Source organism: Myripristis murdjan, chromosome 22, assembly GCF_902150065.1.
Source record: "Myripristis murdjan chromosome 22, fMyrMur1.1, whole genome shotgun sequence".
Taxonomy (NCBI): Eukaryota; Metazoa; Chordata; class Actinopteri; order Holocentriformes; family Holocentridae; genus Myripristis; species Myripristis murdjan.
Window position 1 is genome coordinate 3,450,916 of NC_044001.1, and position 25,252 is coordinate 3,476,167.

The following is a 25,252-nucleotide window of genomic DNA, read 5'->3' on the forward strand; positions in this document are numbered from 1 at the left end:
AATCCAAAACTATGTTGCTTTCTGGCTCTGCAATTTCTGCCTCTAGAAATTTTTTTTTGTTATGTTCAGACAAAATTAGTGCTCATGCAGAAGTGGACTGAATATCACTAAATAGCAGCTATCAGTAGGATTGTTTTTGTTCTGTTGATATGATATCTAAACCCTGTTGACATTAGCACTCTTATTCTACAAGCTTCAAATGTGAGTCCAAATAGTGACCAACCCTAGGCTATTTACTGCACAGATTGTGATATACATTATGCATGAGTTGCTGTACATAATCTATAATATCCATTCTATATTTTTTAAAATACTAAACGTTCAGTGTGACTTCTTAAGCTTAAGTATTTCCACAGCTGCATGCTATTTGAAGCTCCTGTATTACAGATGTAAGACAATCAGATTGTGCTGCAGATGTAATACCGCTGTATTGAAGTGCCTGTAATGTTTGCCTCTATGGGAGATGAGATATACTGTATCTGCCATAATAAGGAGATTATACAAATTTGCATGAATAAGTTTCGGTGTTCCCTGTGAATGCAGCTGTTGGATTGTATGCATGGGTGATTTATTAGGCCAACTATTCCACATCAGGCTTCCAAATGTGAAGGTCTGGACCCGGGCTGCAGTCAGGCAGGAATTAATGGAGTCAAAACAAGTCTGGGTCAAGCTCAAGCCAAAACGAAGACCAGAGGAAATAAGAGCCTAATGATTCACAAAAATGACTTAGGAGATTCTTAAAGTGACAATGAATTTAAAAAATATTTCTTTTCCGTGTTCGCTGCTTCTCCCAATCATAACTCAACAACAAATTTTTCTTTTCTTGTATTTTTGCAATAAACCAAATTCTTAGACTTGCTGAAAAAAACGTAAAATTCTTTCACTTTGAAGAATCTGAAATCTGTGATAACTCAACTCAGCAGTTTTGATCATTTTAACACTTTTGAGTGCCGTCCAAATGTCCAAATACAGGAGCAAGACCCTGTTGAAACAGTGCCTGCTTGTCACTTTAAGAATAAACAGAGATGCAGATCTACGTATTCGGTACTAAACTCTCAGCACCCAACAAATTAAAATAAAATTGATGACCAACCAGGTTGGAAACCCTTTGTTTGTTGGTGGTGATGGGAAAATGGAAACCAAACATCCATAAAATAACCTTTTTTTGTATTTTAAGGCAGACAGGAAGTAGTTAAATCAGGATCCAGCACTGGCTGAGACCAAGAGAAGCCTGAGTCAAAACAGATAGGAGATGGAGACCAAAGTCTAAAACATCAGAAAAGTGGTTTGTGGACAGAGCCTGGCCCCGTGCTGCCGCCCCGGCCCGGACCGTGCATGCTGACAGCACGGCACACAGAAAGCACTTTTTGTACCAAATTTTGTCCTTGCCAATAAAGCACAGATCCCTGTTGTGGTAACGTCTGGCTGCCATCTGTTTTCTTGGGTCCCTCCTTCCTGAGCCGCGTGCCTTGTTGAGATGTCTTAATTCTGAGAATGAGGCTCTCGTAGCCGTCGTTGTCAACAACAACAAAAACAACCACAACAACAACAGCAGAGTTTTATCCCCTGTGGAAGAGAGATTTTCAGTTTTAATTCCTTGGCCAAAATACTCCAAGGAAATCACACAGAGTGGATTAGAGCAGATTAGGGAAAGTATCTTGTGGTTTCTAAGTGTTTGGGATGACTTTAGCCTAATCTTTGGCAGCAGATGCTTGGTTTTGGTTTCAGTTTTAGCTGGAAAAAAGTGGATTTTGAGTAAGTTTATGCTGATGTTTATTAGCAAAAGCTTCTGCAGCCCCACAGTCCATTGAACACGTTTTCCTTAAGGGACCACAATGTGTGCAAATTAACCTTTTCCTACGTCACACTGGACTTTGACTTTGACTTTGAGTGTATGTAAATGAATAGTGTGTGTGTATGTGGTCACTGTTTCTGTGTTTTTAAGCTGATCCTGGTTAAAAAAAAAAAAAAAAAAAAAAATCCTTTAAGGGCTTGGAGGGTGTCTGTGGTGCTCAGCGATGAGTTTACCTTAGAGAGCTTAATCCTCTTACCTCCTATAGCGAATACAATCTTTTCATAATTTGCCTTTATTGGACCTTAGTGTGTCCCAGAAACATAAAAGCCTTAGTGTGTCCCAGAAACATAAAAGCAAATTTACAGGTATGTTACTACACTTAATAATTTTTGTTATCTCCTATAGCATCAGTGTTCCAGTAATATTCCTTAAAATGTGTCCGCTGTTGCAATCAATTAAAATTTATATTTAATTTATTGTGGGATGCTTTTTTTTTTTTTTTTTTTTTTTTTTAATGTATTACAAATAAAATGTAGCGTTATTATTCATAAGGGCATAACTGAATCGTTGATCCAGAGATTTTCCCATATGTCCTAATATTTTACCATAACACTGGCTGGAAACCAAGGGATGTTTTTTATGGAAAGTGTGAATGTGCAGGTGTCAGTGCAGTGAAATCACTGAGACCGAACATAGAAATAACTAGATAAACAGCCTAATATAAATCCATGAATATAAAAAGAAACAAAAATGACAGGAAATAATGGCGCTCATTCTGCATCTTGCACCAAAAAAACATTATCATATAGTCTCTATTTTTTCTGTGAGCCTCAGCAAAGCAGTAATGACCTGTTTCCAGTTTCCTGTCTGTGCTGAAGTGATTTTGCCACCACAAAAAGCTCAGAACGAATTCAAGAATGAAGAGGCCACCTTGCTTTTCATAGTAACATACAATCTATTTTATGACACAAAAAGTTATCCCGGTCTGCCTCTGTATCAAAACAGCAGGCCGAGCGGGGGAGAGGACGCCGCGGGAGGATGGGGAGCGATGTGGCGCGTCATCATCGCTTAGTGATGTCTCCTAGCAACAGGAAACATCTGCCTCCGGGAGGACCAATGAGGACGCGCGGAGAGCGGAGCTTGTGTCTTGTTGCTCTGAACGGGATATTTTAAGAGCCTGGGAGAAGTGAGCATCCCAGCCCGGGCGGACTGTCCGCTGTTGTCGCTGCTGCTGCCGGAGCTGCTGGAGCTGCCGTGTCTGTTGCCACCGATCATCCACTGAGGCGCAAACTTCAGGCGGAGCTGCAGCGGCGGTCCACATCGCTCCAGACGGTAGATGTCGCACCGAGGAGCGGACAGAGGCGAGGAAGACACCAACGGGCTGAGAGGAGAGGATTTAACAAGTGTGTGCCAAACTGCAGGACAGCTTCATCCAAAGGTAAGGAGCAGGGAGCGGCTGGTGCGTTTCCAGGGATTTGCTGTTGATGGGGTTTTACGCGCAAAACTGCAGCGTCGCGCGTTTCTGAACTGTGCGTAAAGATGTCCTGCTGTGCGCAAATATTTTGGACTGCATTGAAAACATTTGATGAAAGGGAAATACGCACACACACACACACACACACACACACACACACACACACACACACACACACACACACACACACACGCTGCTTCCCACGCACTTACTCTGCTGCAGTTAAAAGCTGTGAGTCACAGCGGCTCCAGGCAGCCTGGTGTGAACATTTGAACTGATAAAGCTTCCCACTCTGTGTTTATGATGGATTTATGTTATTTTAACCCCCCCTTTTTTTCAAATTGAAATGCAAATGATGTTTCTTGGCAAGAAAACGGAGTTTGTGCTGCCAAATCATTTTTAAGAATATAAGACCTAGACATAAGATCAAACCAGGATGGTACACAACAGGAGGTGCTGTGCAGTTCATATTCTTTCAAATAACTTGGAAATAGAAATAGTAAAATGTTACTAATCAGAGATAATCAAACAGTTTGGTTTATGCTGATCCATGGTATGTTTCCCGTAACAGAGAGCTCACTAATACTGAGTTTAGACTGAAGTCGCCGTTTGCTGATATATTTTGGCATTCTCTACCTTAAATTTGACAATTTTCATGTCAAAATTCAACAGATTCACTGTTTCCCATGCAAGTTTATTCATATTAGCATGGAAAAGCCGCAGAAACAGCTTCCAGATCACCACAAGAGACCAAAACTGAGACCACAGTGAATTTTTTTTTTAAGGTAGCAGCTTCTTAAGGCAGAGAGACCCTTTTCACCTGGTCAGTGGTAGAGAGGCTCTGCACAGCATTACACTTCAAAGTGAAGAAGGTTTATTTCAAGACATCACTGACCAGTCAAATTAATAAATGAAGAGGGGAACTACAGTCTTATCAGATTTGGATGACACCGACCAGTCGATATCTGATGTAATGTACATCAGATGTGATAAATGTAATATAATAAAATAAAAATATCTCCCCGAGCTGTGTGTAGGTTTGGCATTTGTAACAGCAGCTTTTTCTCTCTGGCCTCCTCCTCCTCTTTCAGTCTTTTGTTGTGGTTTTCCTGCAAAAAATAAGGATAAAAACACATGTAACTGTTAGAAGTTGCTGTGTTTGTAACAGGATGCTTCAGTAGGTCTTTCCTGTGTCTCCCTCCTCCTCCTCCAGTCTCCAGTCTGGTTTCCCTGCAGCAGCCTGAGGCCGGTGTGATGTGGAGGCTCGGCTCAGCTCAGCCTCAGTGATTAAAGCTGCGGTCAGAGAGCTCAGCGCTGGCTGCGGGCTGTCGGCACCAGGTGATGGAGAAGAGCTGCAAGGCTGCTGCTGCTGCTGTGTTATGTAATTTGCAATCAGCCCACTGACTCCACAGGCACTGAAATACATTCCCTCAGTGGGTAAAAATCAGGACGGGGTGAATCGTATCCAAATTCATTTGATTCAATATTGAAACTGAAGGGTTTATACACCCATTTTCAGGGGGGGAAATCTCCAGCTGAGATGCATCAGTCAGTAATTCATACATATCAGTTCTATCTGCATAAAAAAGCTGTCTTGTAAGGTTTGATCAATATATTGAAGTGCTGATGAATCAGGTCAATACTGGCCTTTCATTAAATATCAGCCATGCACCTCTGACATGATGGAGGTTCCTCTCTGACCACAGCAAAATCAGTCGATGACAGCTGGTGTGAAATGTTACTCTCCAGCTGCATTTTATTTGTTCATTTAATTGTTCAATAATGTTCTGAGTGAATTCATTATTTTCATCCCAGGGTGTCTCCTACCAGTGGTAACAGGTGGTTTAAATGTGGTTTCACAGATTTTTCAAGAAAGAAAATGTGGCACTATGTGGTACACCCATTTCAGCACTGAAATACTGAAAATTGGTGTACAAAATATTGAAATATTGGCCAAAAGCAGCTTTAGTGCATAAAATACCACCTGTCAGTATCGGCCTTCAGAAGGTGAGATTGCTCCAACCCTGACGCACCCTGAGTCATAACTTCAGCATGGTTTCATTTTGTAGGTGTGGGCGTCATCGTTTTTCAGTTGGTGGATATCTTCTTCTTCTTCTTCTTCTTCTTCTTCTTCTTCTTCTTCTTCTTCTTCTTCTTGTTATCATTTTACTTGTATTCTTTTAAATCTGTGAATTGGATGTAGAGTAAAAACTGCGATAGGTACATTTGCAAATTCTGAAGAAGACTGACCTCCTGAAAATGCTGAACGGAGTGAATTTCAAAAGCCATCTCTTATGTAAAAAGGCCCTTTATAAAGGAGACGGCTTTGTCAGAATTGTAGCTGAATCTCAGTCTGCTCAATGATCCTTTAACCCAGAATGTGCTTCAGTGCCGGCATTCATTTAGTAAATGGATGCATATCTTATTTCGCAATAAAGCACTTTTGCCTTCCAATTAAATCACAGCAGGATTTAAATTAAAAACTGCAGCTCATCTGCAAATTATTGCACTTTGCATATTCCCAGATTCTTATGGGAGAGGTTTTGGCAGTGCTGATGATTGACGAATGATGAGGACTGATTTCAATTTGTGAACTGACTTAACAGAGAGTGAAATAAACCCCTGCTCTTGCTCTATTGAGGTTGGCATCCTAATCGGAGTTTTCTGCATCTGTTTTTGCAGCAGTCGCTTCCCTGTGAGAGAGACCAAACCAGTCAACGACGTCGAAAGTTGCTTACTTCAAGAGGAAGTATGCGGAAGAGGAGGATTTACATGGAGACCTACACGGATATTTTCAAAAAGTATGCAGCTCTGCTTTTTTATTTCTGCACACCATCTTTTTTTTCCCCCTTCGTCGTTCAAATCAAAGGGCATGTAACCTGATGACAAACCCTGACCCCTGCAAAGCATTTACTGACCTGTGCTGTGCAGAGCATGGCTTCATACATTCCTCTTGTTGCTTTTTCGAACACAAAACCAAGTGTTCCCGTGCTGCCTCTCAGCTCTCAGTGGTGCCATTCATTTACAGAAAGCTGACCTCTCTGCTCTGAGTGTTGCTTTTGAATTTCCCTCTTTTCCTCCACTCATTTTGTCCTTCATTTTTATCCATTTTGACCTTCGCCAGATCCCACTTCATTGAATTTCACCCCACTTCCTCCTCTCGCTTCCTTTATATTTGTCCTTTCCTTGTCACGCTCTTACTTTTGCCTCCTCCTATAGGCTGGTACATCCAAAACAGTCCTCTAATCTGACTAAAAATGACTGGTGGATCCACTAATTCTCAAATTGTATGCAGATGAAGCCACTGCCTTCATGACCAATTTCATTTTTCAATGAAGTCCATAGCCATCAGGTGTCATCTCTGCCTCAAAATACGGCCTAGTCTGGATTAACAGTGCCTGTACAGGGGTTCAGATTAAAATGGAATGACTTTGCTCGAACTGAAATTTTATTTTTCAGTCATTAATAAATAAGCTGACCAAGTTAATCCAAAGTTTGAAACCGCAAACTCATTTTTTAAAACTGTTAATCAATGCTATTGGAATTTTTATTAATTATATTCATGTTTATATCCATCTTGGTCATAAGCTTAACTAAACATGTTGCTGTTTTTCCTGGATTTTGTTTGCTAATCTTGGCTCGTGTCTGAAAATTGTTTAATTGAGAAGTGACATTTTGCTGGTTTACAGAGTTTTACTCCAACCTTGCCCCCTGACAGCGGCCTGTCCGCAGATCGCAGACTGGTGGGCGTGGCTTTTAGTGTGTCTTTAATTGTATAACTAACCCGTCCCCTTCACTTTTCCCAGTCCTGCCTCAGGAGGCGGGGCTTGGACTGTTGTGGGTGTGTCTTGTGCCTGTGGGTGGGGCTTGGAGCTGCATGTTTTGGAGTCTTCAACCTGCAGCTGGATAAACTTGTTCCCTTTCCCAGGGCTACTTGCATTTTTCAAAACTGTGCTGTAAAGGGAGAAAAGCTCAAACTAAGGGAATCATGATCTTTCAACCCTTTAGACATTTTGCAGCTGAGCACAAACCTGCTCACGGCCATGTCGAGCTCCATCACAGAGGAGCGCTGGAGAATGTTGTTGTTGTGCGTGTAGGTCTGTTCAGTAAAAGTGGGCAGTGTGATGAGGTAGATTTCCAAATGTGTCTCATGTCTCACAGTCCTGTCTGTAGTCCGAGTCTCTACTCCAAAATGTGAAGAGAGTCGACTCTCTTTACAACAAAAATGAGCAAAATATAAAAAAATAATTATGATAATTTTGCATATTAAAACTGCTTTTATCTACCCCCTATGTCTTCATCACCTTGAGCCCCTCGAAAGTGATTTCATGACCGCTTCTTTTTATTATTTTTTATATACTTCATAAGAAAATATGTTGCAGGAATATTTGTCACATCTCTTGTCAGGGTGCTGTGGCTTTTGACCCGTGCACTCCTTGATGTCGGCTGCTTGCTGCCAGGTGTAAATCCCTCGGGACATGAGCATCATCTTATGTAAAAATGTAAATGAATTTGTGTTTGTGGTGTGCAGCACCTGATACTGCAGGAGGACCGGAGCTGCATCCTGAAAATGTCCCTGGAGAAGCTGCGGTTCCTGGAGGACCCCGAGGCCTACCTGCGCCGCTCCGTCCTCATCAACAACCTGCTGAGGAAGATCCACCACGAGGAGGAGGAGGTGGCGGAAGAAGAAGAGGAGGAAGAGGAGGTGGATGAGGAAGAAGAGGAGGAGGAGGAGGAGGGTGAGGACGAGGTGGAGGTCAGGTGCAGGCAGGGAGGGAGGGGCCCTGCCGAGGGACAGCAGAGGCTGTCGTACCCGGACAGAAAGCGTGTGAAGGTGCTGGTGACGGACTGCTGCTCGCCTCCGTTCGGCTTGGAGGAGCTGCCACATTACCGCCTGGTGCCCTGTTACCCATCAGCCACCTGTCTGTACAGCCTCGCGCCCAACCACCAGGTGCTCCTGTACAACCTGGACGACAACGGGTGACTCTGTGCGCCTCACTCATGTGGCTTTTTTTCAAGCTGGGAAAAAGGAACTTGTCGAATCATCAATCAGGCATGTGGACGCGGCGGCCTGAGGAGAACGATGTTTCCTCTCTTTTATCACTTAAAAAAAACTCCTGACAAATGGGGAAGGTGTTGCATATTTTGTGTTAAAATGCAGGACTTCACCCCCTCTTGCATCAGCAGATTTGAGAAGCTGACAACCTGCTTCGTTTACAGCTGGATTTTTCTTCGGCCTCGGGTTTGACAGCGGAGGCCAGGGGCCAAAATCAGGGGCGAACTCTGCCAGCAGCTTCACTGCCTTCACTGTTTACTGTACATGCACACGCGTCAGAGACTCCGTGCAGGAATTTTTTTGGTCGTCGCCGTCGTTGTGTCGTTAATTTTTCTAGTTATCGCCGCTCATGGAAGCCGTGAGCGTATTCAGGGATTACAGACTGCAGGCTCATTTTGATGCACCTTGGCTTGCGTGGAGGAGTCTGGGCTTTCTGTTGCTTCTGTTATCCTTTAACTCTTCTAAGATCTTGTGTAATTTATGAAATATTCTGTATGATATTCCCTAAAAAAAAAAACAAATGTGTGAATTGTTTTGCAATTTCAAGAGCCACCGTTTTAAGAAATGCTCACTATACTGCCATTGGGAAGATGATTCTCTCCCATCTCTGTGTTTAATATTAATGTGTTCATCAATGAGCTGTAGTCTGTTTTTTTTTTTTTTTCCAAAGCACTTTGCTGCCCTCTGCTGGTGCAAAATCTCAGTTTGGTGACTATTCTGTTCAAATGTAATGAGAGTGTAAGGTGGAAGGAGGTGGAAGAGGAGAAAATAATTCTTCTGCATTGATTTGCTCCTTAGTTTTGGTGTTGAAGGAGTGGTGCGTTGCTTTTTGTGTTTGGAAAATGAAAATGTCAGCCGCCTCCTGTCCAGCTGTTAAGAGACACAATGTTTGCGTTTTTTTTTTTTTTTTTTTTTTTTTTTGCAACCAAATTATGTGTTTATGGTTGAGTTTGAACCTCATTGTGTTTTCAAAGGGAACTACAAAGTGCAGAAAGGCTGTAAAACGTCCCTGTCTGTCATATTTTACAATCAGACACAGCTCAAATAGCAGCTGCGCAGTTTTTATGAGGGACTGAGTTTTACTTTAATTGTCTGGGCGAGACGTTGTTTTCATTTCATGTGACAAAATGTTTGCTCTATAAAGGCAACTAATCTGCTGTGTGACACGAGTGATTTCTGGTTCATCCTCACGTGGATTCTCGTCTCTTTCTGTACTTGAGTGTTCAGTCACTGTCGGCAGTTTTCCTCAGTTAAAAAAACAACAACAAATAAATATGTATCTTGGTAACAATCACTGAAATGGAAAGAAAAGCAACAAACTAAAGGCAACTATAAAAGAGAAGCTCAATATTTTACAACCAGAATTTATATATTTTGATGAAAAAAATGCATATCCCATATTTAAGATAAGCTATTTTGACAAAGGGCCATTAAACTTCTTTTTTTTCTCTCTCTCTCTTTTTCCAGGTGATTGTCAAAAATAAAGTATGTAAGGTGATAAAGCTTTTATGTGTTTGATGCATCCTTGTGGTAATGTTTTCTAATAATAACAACAACAATAATAACAACAACAACTGTATTTGCATTTGCACTTGCACCTTTCCACACAAACTTACAACAATAACTTACATACACAACGTCAAACTAATAATAATAATAGTTGCAGTCATGTTCTATCTATCTATCTATCTATCTATCTATCTATCTATCTATCTATCTATCTATCTGACATATATACTCTGATAATCTGGTCAATATTAATAGTGCTTATTTGCTTTTTGACGTGGCTGGACTCCTCACTTCAGTTCAAAAATGTGCAAATAGCGCCACAAAACAACAGAAACGCCATGACGTCGTGACATCGCAGGTACGTCCATCGTGCGTGCGCGCCGCAGCTATCGTTGCCTTCAAGTGCTCCTCGTTAACTTCCCACGTTCTGAATGGGAGGTCACACGTGTGAATTGTGAATTTTGTCAGCTTTAATGTACGTAACGTAAACAAAAGCAGTTTAACTTTGGTACTTCATGGTAAGTGCAGTAACTATGGTAGTGACTAATTACCAAAACAAAGCAAAAACGTATGAAAAGTACAGATTTTGAAATATTTTTGCATACACGAAGAATTATTCCCTGCCAGTCACCTCTAATATAAATTGACAAAATTAAGAAAAAGTTAATTAAAATTGCATTAAATTATACACATCTAAAATAAAACCCAGTAACATGACCTATCACTATGGTACCTCATGGTATCTTTCATAACCATCGTATGACCATCGTATTTTTTAAGGTATTTTATGATAACTATGATTAATTGGTAGTAATGCTGTAGAAAAAACAGTAGTTGAACCATAATACAGCATTGCTGAACGATATATCATTATCATTATTATATGGACAAATCAAATTTAAGGTTTAGGATTAGCATAGGACGCTGAGTACGTCTATTTGGTATTATCATGCAGTTTTTTGATGGATGCTTAATGCTTAATTTTCACAGTCACAGGCGACCGGCCTGTGTTTTTTTTCTGTTTTTTCTGTTTTTTTTTTTTTTTTTTTTTTTTTTTTTTGCACATTGCTTTTTGCACACTGGGTTGTACTTAGGTTATTCTGTTGTACTCAGATCTTATTCTGTTATACTTAGATCTTATTCTTTATTTCTATTTTTTTATTTACTTAATTTGTAATCTGTGGATACTGCTGAATAAAATGTGAATTTCCTGCGGGATGAATAAAGTATCTACCTACCTACCTACCTACTGCACTTTTAAATGTTTAAAGTATAAAAATATAAATTTCAAATGAATCCGAAATCATATCGTTTATCATACCACTATAGAGATATTTGGCATAAATAGTGAAATGAAATTTTTTCCCTGTTGTGCAGCCCCATAACAGCCCCACACAGAGACCCAATATTTCCTATAGCCCTGAAGGCAGCATGAGAGCGAGGCGCGCTCCCGAGCGTCCCGTCGCTGTGACTGTCAGTAACAGGATACAAACTGGAGATAGCGGGACGATGGAAGCAGCCCGGAGCCTTTAAACAAGACCCCTGCGTGGTATCATCCGACCAAAAAGTAGAAAAGACTTCGTTAGAACTAAAAAAAAAAATAATAATAACTGTCGCGACATAAGATTACACTTTACAGGAGCGTCTGTCATATTCACCTCAGAGCGCCACTCTGCTGGGATGCACGGGTTAGCTAGCTAACGTTAGCTGGCTAGCTAGCTTCGCGCAGCGCGGGGGGAAAGTGCCGCCGAGTCCGTGTTCGCTGTTATCGCGGTGGGAGACAGAGAGAGAGAGTCAATATGGAGAAAACTAACCGCATCGGAGATTTGTTCCGCTATCTCCAAGACCCGCATCACGTCGCCCGCTTCCAGCAGTTTTGCGGGGTACGCGGGACGTTTTCCAGAAGCGTTTCTCCGGGTCCCGGCGTCAAGGAAGCGGACCGGACTAAGGCGCACAACAACGGGGCTTTACATCACCTCAGCGGGGAGAGTGGCTCTAACATCACCGCTAAGGGAGCAGGGGAAGGGGAGAAATCACAGACAGCAGCGGCGGGGGTTCGGCAGAGGATTGCCGCCGAGGACTGTGTGAAAAAGGACGGGGAAAATGGAAACGTAGCGCAGAATGGGGCAGCGGTCACCGCCACCGCCGCCGCGGGAGAGAACGACCGGAGCTTCGCCGCGGGTCACGCCGGCTCCAGCGGCGCCGAGGCGGGCTGCTCGGAGGACGGGGTGCCCGCACCGGCTCGGAGCAGCACCATCAAACCGCTCCGTAAAAACTCTCTGACAGGCGACGCCGGGCAGGAGTTCCTGATCGAGAACAAGTTCCTGTACTACATGTTCACTTTCGGAACCGAGCTGGGCAACGAGTTTTTCTACATCACCTTCTTCCCCTTCCTCATGTGGAACGTGGACGCCTTCGTGAGCAGGCGGCTGATCATGGTCTGGGTCTGGGTCATGTACCTGGGGCAGTGCACCAAGGATGTGATCGGCTGGTCCCGGCCCTCCTCCCCGCCCGTGGTCAAAGTGGAGATGTTTTACAACTCGGAGTACAGCATGCCGTCCACACACGCCATGTCGGGCACGGCCATCCCGTTCTCCCTGTTCCTGCTGACCTACGGCCGGTGGGAGGTAAATCCACCAAACCAGGCAGCTGTCACGTTATCCATGTGATGGTTTGTGAAAATGGGGAAGAAAGTAGCGACCACTTCCTGTTGCTTTTTGAAGAAGGAAACAGGAAAAGTTCCTCGTTGAAGTTACACAACCTGTGATCTATTTGTTGTTGTTGCTTGGAAATAAAATCCCTAGTTCACTTCAAAGCAGTGAACAAAAAGCTGCAGTTGGGTTAAACTTCACTAAGGAACTGTGCTGTCTCCTTAGAAACACCAGGAAGTGGTCATGTTCAAAATGTAAATGTTTTTCCAAGACTGTACTTACAAACTACAGTCTAGAATAATGTGCCAGGAGAACATGCTGGCATGCTGCATGCATTTCATACTCTGTCCTGTCTAAATGGAGCAAACACACACTTGTGCAAGCATTTTCTGCAGAGCAGTCATTATTGTTTATTTTAGGGGGAAATATCATACATTGTCCTCTGCACAATATGCAGGAATCGCTTCCAACCAAGCCTCATAAAGACTTATAAAAAAGCGAAGGATTGTATATTTATTTGAATAGACTCATTCAAATCTAAACCTGGTGCTGACAAGAAAAAACAGCCAGAAGAATAGAAGAAAAAGTCGCCTTTGGCTGCTTTTCCCTCACTAAATTTCAGCCAGTTTATCTCAAATTCTCCCCACAACGGAATGTCTGTATTCCTCCTGTAACCTTGAACCAAAGGATGAAAAATGTTCTCATCTCTCGATGCAGATACAAAGGTTTGTTGTCTCTTCACGTGTATTTGGACAGGAATTTAGGACCTCCTGTCCACGCTGTCATTTGTAAGTGACCTGTTCACATTTTTTCTGTTTTGACAGTGTAGTCATCTTCTGTCATTGCGACATTGGTAGTCATAGTAACAAGGCAGGCATGCACGTGCTGACTCAGGGTCAGCCGCTGAGGTAACATCGGCAGCATCAGGCTTGTGACACTGAAGAGCTGCTGCTGCTTTTTCTGGCTTGTCTTCATCACGGCGTAAAATGTCTCCTCTTCCCTGACTCTCCTTCATGTTGTTTTTGTTCTCAACATGTGACGGCAAATCCTGTTTGTTTATGTGGCGAGGGAGGAAAAAGAAACACACTTCAGATCTGCTCTGTGTGGTCGGAGTAGCGTTTCAGGGATGGGGTCAGATTTGTGGTTTAAAATTGGTGTGAAAGGATTGGAATGTGATTAAAAATGTTGCGACAGATGTGTGGCAAAAAAGTCGCATGACATTTCATCGTCATGAACAGTCAGGTGTTGGTCTGTCAAGATTTTTTTTTTTTTGAGGAACTTTGACGGCTATTAATCTGTAACTCCACCCAGGAAACTGTTTCTTAGCTTTTTGCTCATCAGGTCAAGTCAAAGGTCATCATCAGGCTCCGAGTAGGGCTGCACAGTAAGAGTGGCAAATATCTCACTAGCAGTATGCTATCTGATATGACTACAGGTTCACACTTATTTGAACTATTTATTATTATTTATTTTATTCTTTTTATTGGTCAGAACAGACCAATCAATGTCTTAGGCTACATTAAAAAATTTTTAAAAAGAAAATCTAACATTTTGCTGCAGCACCATTATTTTAAGTGTAATTGCAGTGAAAATAACAGCATAATAATACCAACTGGATTTAGAAAATGCAGTTTCTTCACAAAGTGTTGTACTGACCAGAACAGACCAGTCAATGCCTTAGGTGAACCCTAACCATATCCATATCTTTGAGATATGAATATCACACATGTTCATATCCACATTATGATATGATGGTAGCAGGCCAAAGTGCTGCTGTCTGGAGCCGGTACGGGCAGTGTGTTGTGTGTAAGGACACTGTGACACGGAACATCACACTCACCACGTATACATACATTTATTGTCATTCACTATGTAAGAGCATTTATCTGATTTCTGAAATGCCACGTGAACAGAAAGCCAGTTTGCATAATCAGGTTAAGGCATTAAGAGAAAGCTGGTTAAAACAGATAGATTTCCACTGGAGACACCTCATTGCTGCTGCCATGGAAACCCTCACTCGCATTTCTGAATGGCTTTTTTTTTTAGGCATGAGCATGTGCAGCGAAAGAGAGCAGATACAGAAACTGCCAGGAAAAACACAATAAACACACCGTACAGCGCCGGGGATAATTTGATGAAAACATGACGCCTTATGAAAATATGAGGAAACAAAAGGAACACTGGACTCTCCCATTTGGGAAAACCTGCTTCCAGTTTTATCCCCACTGATTGTCCAGTCAGCTAAATCACCTCCGTCACCATGGCAACAGTCTGGGGGTTGTTGGGAGGCGGTGCGCTGGGGTTTTTGAGTAATCAGACTGAGGTAACACATGTAAACACATTACACGATTCCTTGCCATAACCCAGTTGCTCACAGTAATCTAGTTTCTTGTGTTCATGCGATTGGCGGAGTGTTTGGCTGTTGTGGGGATCAAACCTGTGACCCTCCACTTACAGGACGGTCAGTGTGACCACCGTGCCACATTTGAGCAACACAAGCAGGTCTGTCCTAAAGCAAGACTTTGCCCTGTGACGTCAGCGAACAGCTGCTGTGAAGCTGCCTCATTAACAATGAATGAGATGTCGTCTTTGTGGATATATGAGCACATTTTCTGGCTCCAGACGCCTTGTACTACAGTGAAATCAAGCTAATGTGGACGCAAGAGCTCATTCCAACTCTGCACGTTCCCAATGTCAGTCCTCCCTTGGTTTGTTTTTGCCTCTTAATGCATACAGCCTTTGTTTTCGAGGATTGGAATAGAGCTGTTTTGGTAGATACTGTCTGATGTCCAAAATTGTTGCATTCTGTCGAAGGAGTTTTGTTTAATCGGCTGTTTTCTGCTGCTATTCTCCCCATGTCCTCCTATTGACTCAGTATGAGCAACACAGCATTGTGCGAAGGCTGAGCACAAGTCGGTGCACTGCAGCTCCATTGTCTGTGTGTGTGTGTTCACTCTGCGAGAAACACCACCAACAAGCCAGAGGAAGTCAACTCAGTTCCTACAGAGTCGAATGACCAAACTAATCTGGCCAGTGTGTGGACGTTTAGCAAGCTGAGAAATGATTACAGGCATGAGCTCTCATCAGATCTCTGCGCTGTCTTGTTTTTTGGCCTGCTGATGTGATGTAGATTCAGGAGCAAAATTTCTGCCATGGAAGTGCAATTTGGACAAGAAGATGACAAAAACACTGTTCTCCAAAACAACCCAAAAGTTTCAGGCCAATTTTCTTACTTAGTCTGAGTGAGCATCTTGAAAAAACACTTAACCTCAGGTAATTTTTGATAGAAATTTACCCTCATCTTTGACTTTTGCTAGATGAAATGATTTGATTAATTGAAAAAATGGTAGATTAATCAACAATGAAATCAATCTTTAGTTGCAACCTTGCTCTGAAGACACTGTATTGAGTTTTTGGACTGAGCCTTCAACCAAGTTGCTCACAGAGTGAATGCATGACTTGTTGGGGGATCCACCTGGTTGGAAGGTAGTCTTTACCTGGGATTTTTTTTTCCTGTGAGACAGCAGCAGCTGTGCAGCTGCATTCCTCAAGCTGACATCCTAACACTCGCATTGATTACAGCTTCCTCAAAGATAAATCCTTCTACAAACTCTCGGACAGATCCAGCCTGCTGGTCTGTCATGTTCCTAACAAATTACCTGGTATGTAAAAAGCCTTTCTGAGGTGTGGGTGGAAAACGTATAGAAACCTGAAACGGAGAACGTGTAGGAAGCCTGTGTTGTGTTTGAATCACGTCGGGAGTGCAGAGGTGTGATTGGTTTTACCCTCAGAGCTGTGTGTCTGTCCGCCTGCCAGAGCAGGAGATAAGATGAACGACCGCTGACCTTTGAATATGGAGCTGCAAGATAAGACACTGATGTCTCTCTCTCTCTCTCTCTCTCTCTCTCTCTCTCTCTCTCTCTCTCTCTCTCTCCCTCTCTCTCTCTCTCTCTCACACACACACACACACACACACACACACACAGTAATGTGCTCTAAAACATTTTTGAGTCTTAAAATTCTGTCCTCTGACCTGCCAGTGTGCAAAGGCAGATAAGAGTCTCTCTCTCTGCAAAACAAATGCTTTAAAGAAGCATTTGTTCTCCTTGAGTTGTTGCTTGAGTCGTACGACCACAGTCTCTGTGAAATGTCTAATCCAGCCTGTAAAGTCTCAAATGTTGCATCCTGGACAGAAAGACAGAAAGACGGACCTGCTGCTCTCTTTCTTTTGACATTTATTTTGTGGCAGAATCAGTCGGCTTTACTTTGCATTGAATAGGATTCAAGTCTTCTTAAGTTTAGCTGCCTGAATGCCTCTGACACACTGACAGAGTTGAACCTTATTTTGCACAGATCATGCCCCAGTTTTTCACAAGGCTTAGAAATCATTTATGAAGCCAACTGCTCCCCCTCACCTCCATTCCTCCTGGCACTCACTGGAGCACATTTAACAGGTCAAAATTTTCATTTGGACTTGGCGATACGATGTGTCGTGTGATATCGATATTGGTTTGAGACCAGATATTGTCTGGGATTTCGGTAGTTGTGACATTGTGAAATAATTAGTCTGCCTTTTCCTGGCCTTAAAGGCTGCAGAAATAGAAGCTATTTTTGCCCTAAAACAAACTTTCCAGCTCATGTGAACAACAATATTCTCCAGAAAACTCTTCAGAGCTGTTTTTATTTTCCTGCGAACCAGCTTTTGGCTGCATCCCCTTATTTTGAAAAACAATGATGAACTTGGCTCGGTGGCCGAGGGTTGTGCCCTCTGCTCTGCTGTTCTGTTCCTCTCTCATCGTCTGACTGCATCATGTGATCCACCGATGGCTGGAAGTCATTTGAGATGTCCCTCCACTGTCATAAGTTATGTCAAAATCTCATAGAAAAAGTGTCTGAAGAGCTGGTGAAGTAATGAGTTTTTGTCTTAAAGGCATATCAAACATTAAACTCAAATTTTACAGCTGGTACTTAACATTGGTGGCAGTTTTGTGGTGAAACACATCCAGCCTGCTAATAAACTCAGCAGTGCAAAAAGGAGAGCATCCAGGTTTAAAGTTGCGAAACAAGCTTTTGCTGAAATAATGGTCTCTGTGGCAACCAGTGTGTAAAATGTGGTGTTAGGTATCTGAAGATGTACCACATTTTACAGACCAGGGAGTTGCTATGTGTACGATTATGTCAGAAAAAACTTGTTTGCAGCTCAATACCTGGATGCTCTCTCGTTCTATGCATTGTGATCATTTCTAGCCTTTCTCAACCTCCCAGTTTTTGGCTTTCCAGTTATCTCTGCAGTGCATTTTGCATGCAAATCCTAGCTTACCATCACCAACTAGCAGCTGAAAATCCCCTGACTGTGTAGTGTCACTTTGCCATTATACAGAATTTTGCGTGTCATCATATGTACGCTGCAGTCTCTCCGACTTTCCTGCCCACCGTGCTCTGTGTCAGCTTTCTCTGCCTGCTTCCCTCTATCTTCACCTTTTTGAAACCACATTTAAAAGTTGGTGTAATGGAAGTACTTGAGTGGGGAATTGAAAATGCAACATGTGCTTTGGTATTACTGAGTTACATGATTATTGGCTAATTTTGGGAAAATAGAAGTATAAATGATAATCTGATTGTTTGAGCAGTCCGAAGCTGGCAGGTGATAACTTGTTTGGAATGGGAGATAAAACTCAGTTTAAGGAGTTTCATACTACTTTTATGGTCTTCAGTAGGTCGTTCTACAGTAGATAATAACACTGTCTTGTCAATGAAACAACACAACTTTATGGTTATCTAAATTTTTTAGACATGTTTACATCGTACAAAAATAAAACTTCTAAAATGTATTTTTCCTCAAAAGCATGAAGCAGTTCATCCATGGCTCTTTCAAATTATTTTTTTTTTTTACAGTAACCTGTGGTATTTTACTGAGCTGATTGTTTGACAACCTGCTAGTATCATTGCTTAATGACAGTTTATTGCAGCAACAGCATCAATGGCATCAACTCACTGTCGCCGCCCAAAACAGCCACTGCTCAAAATCCCTATTACTTACAAAGGCTCGTGCCACATGTCATATTTTTAATATAAAACAGTGCGAGGTGTGATGCACTTTTGTCCATGTTTCAACCGAGATACACTTTTGCACTGATGTCGCTGAACCCAGCACTTGGTCTTATGTGAAAATCCCATTAAATGTAAACTGGTCCCAGTTGCAGATTAGCTAACATTGTGCACCAGCTAGTGCCGCTGCTTCAGTGTTGAATGGTAATGAGAAAGAGCTGATATTGAAATGCTATTGATTGGTTATTGATGATTGGTCAGGCAAACTCACCCCATCCCCCCAGTCGCCTGAGGTACTGTAAAGTGGTTATTCAGTCTGGACGTCATGCTACCTTGGATGAGCAATTTGAATTTTTTTTTTTTAAATGAATTAAAAATGAAAGAGGATAATGTTGCTCCCTCTGGTTATATGAGAAAAACACACATTTGGAAAGAAAGATAGAACATCAGGGTGGAGATGTGGCGACACCCAATCCCAAACGAACAAATGTATTTAGATGAAGAGAGGTCATTTTTCATCCTCTCAGTTTTTGTCAGAGGCTTGTGGCAGGAGGCAGGGTGTGTCCGTCACATAGCCTGCCGCTTGCCGTAGTCGTCCTCTTGCTCTCCCTGCCGAGTCGCGGCCTCGTTGGACGGGAATGTTTGGATGGGCCGCAGTCAGACAGCCGGTCCTCCTCAGGCTCAGTAACCAGAGCCAGATGTCTCTCCATGGAAGATACTGGTAAGAGGAAAAGGAGGGAGGGCAGAGAGGGGGAGATTTGAGGTGATTGAAGCAAAGGAAGCAGAAAGGAGAGAAGGCAAAGGAGGTCACAACGGAGGAGGGAGATTGAAATCACAGGAGGAGAGGAGACAGGATTTGACTGGGTGACAGAAGAGGTGATAACTAGAAGGCGAGAGATGGAGAGGAAAGAATAGGGCGAGAGAGAGAGTAAAAATGGAGGAGAGGGGATTACTACAGAAGAAGAGGAGGGTTAAAACAGCAGAGAGCTGGAGAGGGAGATGACAGGAAAGGATGAGAGGTAGAAAAGAGTGGAAAATAGGATGAGAAAGGGCATGAAAGAAGACGAAGAGCTGAGGACAGAAAAGGAGGGGGCAGCTGGAGAAGAGGAGGGGAGATTAGATGAGTAGAAAAGGGAAGATGAGCTGGGGGAAGCAGAGAGAAAGAAAATAAAGGAAGGTAGGGCAGAAAAAAGGAGGGCAATACCAGCCAAGAAAACAAACCCTGAAAATCAGCTTAGAAAAATAAAGAGCAAACAACTGCACGGGTTTCAACCTGATACGGTATAAACCAAGCCAGGATCACTGCACTTCAGCTGGAAAACAAATGACCTCTAGTTTTTCATTTTTATTGTGTTTGAATTCTTGATGAAAGATGACCCAAACACACTCCTGGTGTACGCAAAAGAAGGGAAAAAAGCCATTAAAAAGCAAGATTTTTTGCCAGTTCCATCCATCCTTTAAACTTTTTACTCCAAGGCAACATACCTTAAAATCTGTTGGGTGGATTAATATGAAATTTCTAATGCTCCCCAAAGGATGAACCCCATCAACTTGCATTCCTCAACATACAACAACAGGGCACCAGCGAGCGTCCCATCCTCACTAATTGAGAGATTTCCCGTATTCTCCCATATTTTGCCCTGAAATTCTGCTGTATGTGAGCTAGGGATGAGTAAATATAGCTGAAAAATAAAATCTTGAATCTTTTCAAAGTTGTCACAGTTTCAGTCTAGATTTTTCTTGTTTTTCACTAAGATAAAAAAGACAAAGACATCATTTAAATAAGCCAAAAAGACCGAAACAAAATTAAAATAAGTGCTTTCTGCAGTAAAATAATAAAACAAAAACAACAACAACAAATGAAACTATCAACTAGTCTGCCCATGTGTGCAATAGAAGTTGCTCAAGAATAACAAACAAATAACAGCAATCACAATGCTCTCATTATTGTGCTTTTTTAACATATCAATATATACATAATAACACACAATAGTAAGCTATTTCATTCAGTTTGTCTTTTGGTGAAATAAAATGAATGAATTAAGTTCTACCTAATGAGCAGTCATGCAGTGTATCTTCAGGGCTTTTATTGTGGAATGCCAAAGGAAGTGGTTTGAGTAATGTTTGCTGCTGGTGATGATGTTTGATGAAGTCGAAAGTTTCTGAGTGGATTGGTGTTTGTTTTACAGAGTGATTTTACAATTCAGATGTTTGCAAATCTGATTTAATCGATTTATCGCCCAGCTCTAATATGAACTCGTGTCTGCGTACAGGAAGTGACACCTTGAATTCCAACGTCTCGTAAATAGCAGTGAGCAGCTTCACAAAATCCCCAACATAAAGGATTTCCTCTGTCATATTTGTGGGTTTCTGTGGTGTAAAGCATCACCGAGCAGCCGAGTCAGTAAGAATGACCGTGTTCTGCGTAATTTACTGACGCCACATTACTGGATTTCTGGGTAATGACTAATTTGTGTAATTTGTCAAACTCTTATCTGGATAATTTTTTTTTTTTTTTTTTGAAGCTCTTGCTGCTGCTTGGAACAGCAAACGAGGGAAGTTGCCAAGTGCAGCGGCAAAATACCTAATTAAACACTATAATTTGAGGTGTTTTTCGTCTAATATACCTTTTAAGCGGTGGGCAGGTCGCTGGGAGCAGGAACAGGCTCGCTTCCTTGATCATGAGCCAACAAAGATGTTTGGCTCTGTGTTTGTTGATGTACAAGTCTGCCTGGCTTCACCTCAGGCCAGTTCACCTCTTGGCAGCGCTGAAAATGAAATGCAGCACACCGCGGGCCTGTGTGGTTTGGAAGTGTTTCGTTTGTTTGTTGTTGTTTTTTTTTTTTTTTTTTTTTTTTTTTTTTTGCACAAGGCGACCCCTGCAGGAGAAGCTGCGGCAGCGGAGGGCGCGAGGCCAAACGAGCGTGCAAACACGGCCGGGAGGTCCGGTGACAGACCCTCTGTTTGCACATGGGCAGACGACACTGTTTAGGCAAAATTCTCCACTAAAGGCTAATGGTGTCCTTAGATAGATAGATAGATAGATAGATAGGTATACTTTATTGATCCCAGACTGAGAAATTCACACGTTACAGCAGCATCATCAATAAAAACAAAAAATAAAATAAAAAAAATGTAAATTAAAAGTATATACAATAGAGACTAAAAATGCTAAATATATACACTAAAGACAATAAGGGCTAAGTATATACAATAAAGTGGCCTGAGAATATAAGATGTTTAAGTGTTGAAATGTAAGAAATGTAAGATATACTGATGAAAATAATAGATATAAAAATACAGATTTAAGCTTGGCACAGGGTAAGCTTGACACCATGGAACCAGGAAACCAAGTGGCAGAACCCGACGCCCGGTAATGGGATTCGGCGACTGTCCAACTTGATTTGGTCCCATGGAATCACCACTTCTGTCACACTCACAGCTGTTTTTTCCCCCCGAAACACAGTGTTGATCCAGAAGTGTGTGGTAGAGAGTGTGTGTGTGAGCCGCACATACAAAGCAGCCTTTTTCTCCGCTGACCTTGTTTCGTGAAGTGTTCTTGAGCCGTGTGTTTCGTCCTTGAGCTGAACTCTGAGCCTCCAACCACACACTTTTGATAAGTCACTCTGGACCCAAATGCTCAAAATGTAAACGCATAGTCTTTTCAAAGAAAGCAGTACAAATAATGATAGTAACTGCCTTACTTAAGTTGCTGCTTCAAATTATTTTTTGACTTTGCTTTTACACAGAAAATTGGAGGAAATCAAAGTAGAAGACACAAATAAAAGTTTTTGAAGCCCCAAATGTAAAAATGAGACGCCGCTCTCTGTTGTCCTGATTCTCAAATCCCTTCTGGCCTTATTTGGAAAAATATACTTGCTATACTTTTTACTCTAGCACCAGGTCTAGAAAGGGTTTTGGGAATGTTTGGAAAATGATCGTGGTTTTGAAATGTCTTTGTCTGGAAAAGTAAAACAACCTCCTGTATGTCTCCTGACACATGATACGACTACAATATACGCATTCATGCAGCTGTCAGACCACGGCTTGATAATCAGATTCATTTTCATCCTTATTTAGTCTGAAATTGTTCAGCAGTGCAGCTGGTTCAAAAGAGGAACTTTCCTGCCTTCCCAAGCACCGAGTCCTCTGGGATTGATTGTTCCCACAGCCAATCAAAAATGGCCTTTTCTGGAAAAGCATGCTGATGGCCTGAACAGATTTTAGAAACCTCCATGAATGGAAGCGATTTCAGGCCAGAGCCGAGCAACAGTAATTCAGGGGCTTAAGCCAGGCAAGTCGAAATTGCCATTTTTGGGTGATAAGAATGTAGTTTTGAAAAGAAAAATGTCTTTGATCTCTGACTTCATTCTTACTGCTTGGCTGAATTTACACATGACGTCTTAGATACAATTAGTTGCAGGTTACAAATAAAATTTTTACTGTTACTATGTCACCACACGTATCAAAACAGTGATGCAAACCCAATCTGTGTTTTTCATTGGATGGCTCTCCTGTGAAAATCCAGCACAACTAAGTTGGACAGACTAAAGTGTCATTTCAGTGAAGCCAGCCTTGCAGTTAAGCACTCGACATTTGAAATGAGCAGATTTCATTTGTTTTTCCACTTGCACTCTTGCAGAGTAGAAAAACAACACACGCCACTAGACAAATACTGATAAATTCTTTTACTTTACCACTTTTGCAGATAAGCACTCATTTGTTGGAACCAAGGCATTGCTGCATTTCCAAAGTAACTGTGTCTGGTGAAATGGTGAAGTGGCCCGTGAGTTCCAGCCATTGCTTGCCACCTCTCTGTGCAGCAGTCCAACTCAGGTTGCATTTGTTTTCCTCTGATGTTCTGCCGCTGGGCTTCTTGCTTAGTTAATACGCTACATGAATACTTCTCTCGTGATGAAAGCTGTCAGATCCTCCTGACAGCTGAGGAGGAGTGGGCTGAGCTGCATGTTAATTGGTGACTTCAGGCCTGAATTAGGCCTTTGATCTGTAAATGCAGCAGCACACACTCACACCCAGTGTTTGATGGGTGACTGGTTGTAATGCGTTGCCTCAACCTGCTGGCGTGGAGTCTTTGCATGTGTGTTTTCTGTTGCGCTGTTTGGACTTGGCATTAACATCTGCTTCGGGTGATCTGATCACAGGTGCACAGCTGACACCTGTCATAAGTGTTGCATCAGTACTTGGTGATACAATATCGGTACTTGGCGTCTGTGTGTTGATATAATATTGCCACACAAAGGATCTCAGTACTATGCTGTACTGATTTTTTTTTTCTCCCATCCCTAATTTTTGGTCATTACAGTTGAGCTGTCCTGAAGCCCATGATGCTGCTGACTAGGTGGTCCTTTGGTGTTGTCGGGGACATGTTAGGGTGTGTTAGCTTTCACAGTACAAATGCTATGTGGCCCAATTCGTCCCCTGACAGCCTTCAGAGAGTAATCGGATCACAATCTCAATGTGTGTTTCGGATGACCGGATCAAATATCATTTGAAGTGTAAACGCAGATGCGTCCCCAACAAGGACATAGCGGATGAGGTGATGCAGACAGTAATGAAATCCGAACACAAATGGTCAGCTGAGACACTTTGTAAGACACATGATGAAGACGGGTGTGAACGGCGATGCGTCTCGGCTGTCTACCTGTGTCCAGAGCACAGAGACCAACGTCGAAACCGAGTGTGAACAAGGTCTGCATGTCTCCAAGACGCATTGCAGCCCGTTCACACCTTGGAGCTGTCCCCTTATGATTGGATCACACAGGACGGACGTTCAAACAGAGTGTGAGCGGGGGTGTGTGTCCCAACAGGACAATATCCTTTTCACTCCACCAGCAGAAACAGTCCCTTCCTCTGTCACTCCTCTTTTAAAGAGTAGGTCACATCACTATCGCCTCATTCAGTCGTTTCTCCATCTCCTCTACTCACTATAATTACTTTCCTTAGCTCCTATTAGCTTTATTTACTCAGCTTTCCTGAGGTTAATTCCCTCTCACAGCAGTTCTCCTGATCCTTACCTAATCACGCTCACAGCAACACTGTAGAGGTACAGTGGCTCTGACCCATAAATCTGAAACTTACATTTCTTTTACCTTACGTTGGCACTCAATATAATTCAAAGGGAAAACCTTACAGTGCAAATGTACATGCTGTAGGCACATATATAAGTCATTGCAGCTGTTGGTCCAGGCTGCATGTTAAAGCCAGAGTCACCTGTAATTACCAAGTACAATTAATATTGATGCCCACAGAGGTGTAGAGTAACACAGGACAAGGACAGGCCTCGACAAAATGCAAAAGGGGAGCACAGTACGTATTACTTGTACTCAGAGATTTGCATAGTTAGTAAGGTGCAGGCTGTGTAGTTTCAGCATTGTGGGTTTGAACCTTTTTTTTTTTTTTCCTGTGCTGTCTTTCCCATCATTCTCATCTGGCTCTACTTTGTCCTGTCCAGTGAAGCAGAAGTGGCATTTTTCAACCTTTATTCATGTAGGAAAAGTTGACTGAGCAGCTGTTCAGCCAAGCTCGGCCTCACATTTATACAGGTCAACACATTCACAGCTGAGGGTTGTCTGCCTCAGTGGCAGCTGGTTAAGGTAGGAGAGAGTTTTCCTTTTTCACTTTTTCACTCAAGCGACCCTGTGGCCACAAACCTTTAGCTTACAGCTGCAACACAAACCTGCCATAACGTCTTGCAAAAT

The 25,252-nt window shown here is 42.4% G+C and overlaps 1 protein-coding gene and 1 long non-coding RNA gene across 3 annotated transcripts in view; one reads left to right on the top strand and one right to left on the bottom strand.

The window, feature by feature from the left end:
• Positions 1–4,063: 4,063 nt before the first annotated feature.
• Positions 4,064–12,392, bottom strand: LOC115354006 (uncharacterized). Its single transcript, XR_003927749.1, has 3 exons — positions 12,294–12,392; positions 7,804–8,829; positions 4,064–4,378 (listed from the first exon to the last, which is right to left on the bottom strand). It is a non-coding gene; the product is annotated as an uncharacterized LOC115354006 (long non-coding RNA).
• The window catches only part of sgpp1b (sphingosine-1-phosphate phosphatase 1b), a 36,695-nt gene continuing 22,771 nt past the window's right edge, over positions 11,329–25,252 (top strand). For both annotated transcript variants that reach the window (XR_003927745.1, XM_030044101.1), the window contains exon 1: positions 11,329–12,461. Coding sequence is in view for 1 of the 2 variants with exons in the window: in XM_030044101.1 (XP_029899961.1) it covers positions 11,634–12,461 (828 nt within the window). In the remaining variant the exon portion in view is untranslated. The remainder of the gene's footprint in view (positions 12,462–25,252) is intronic.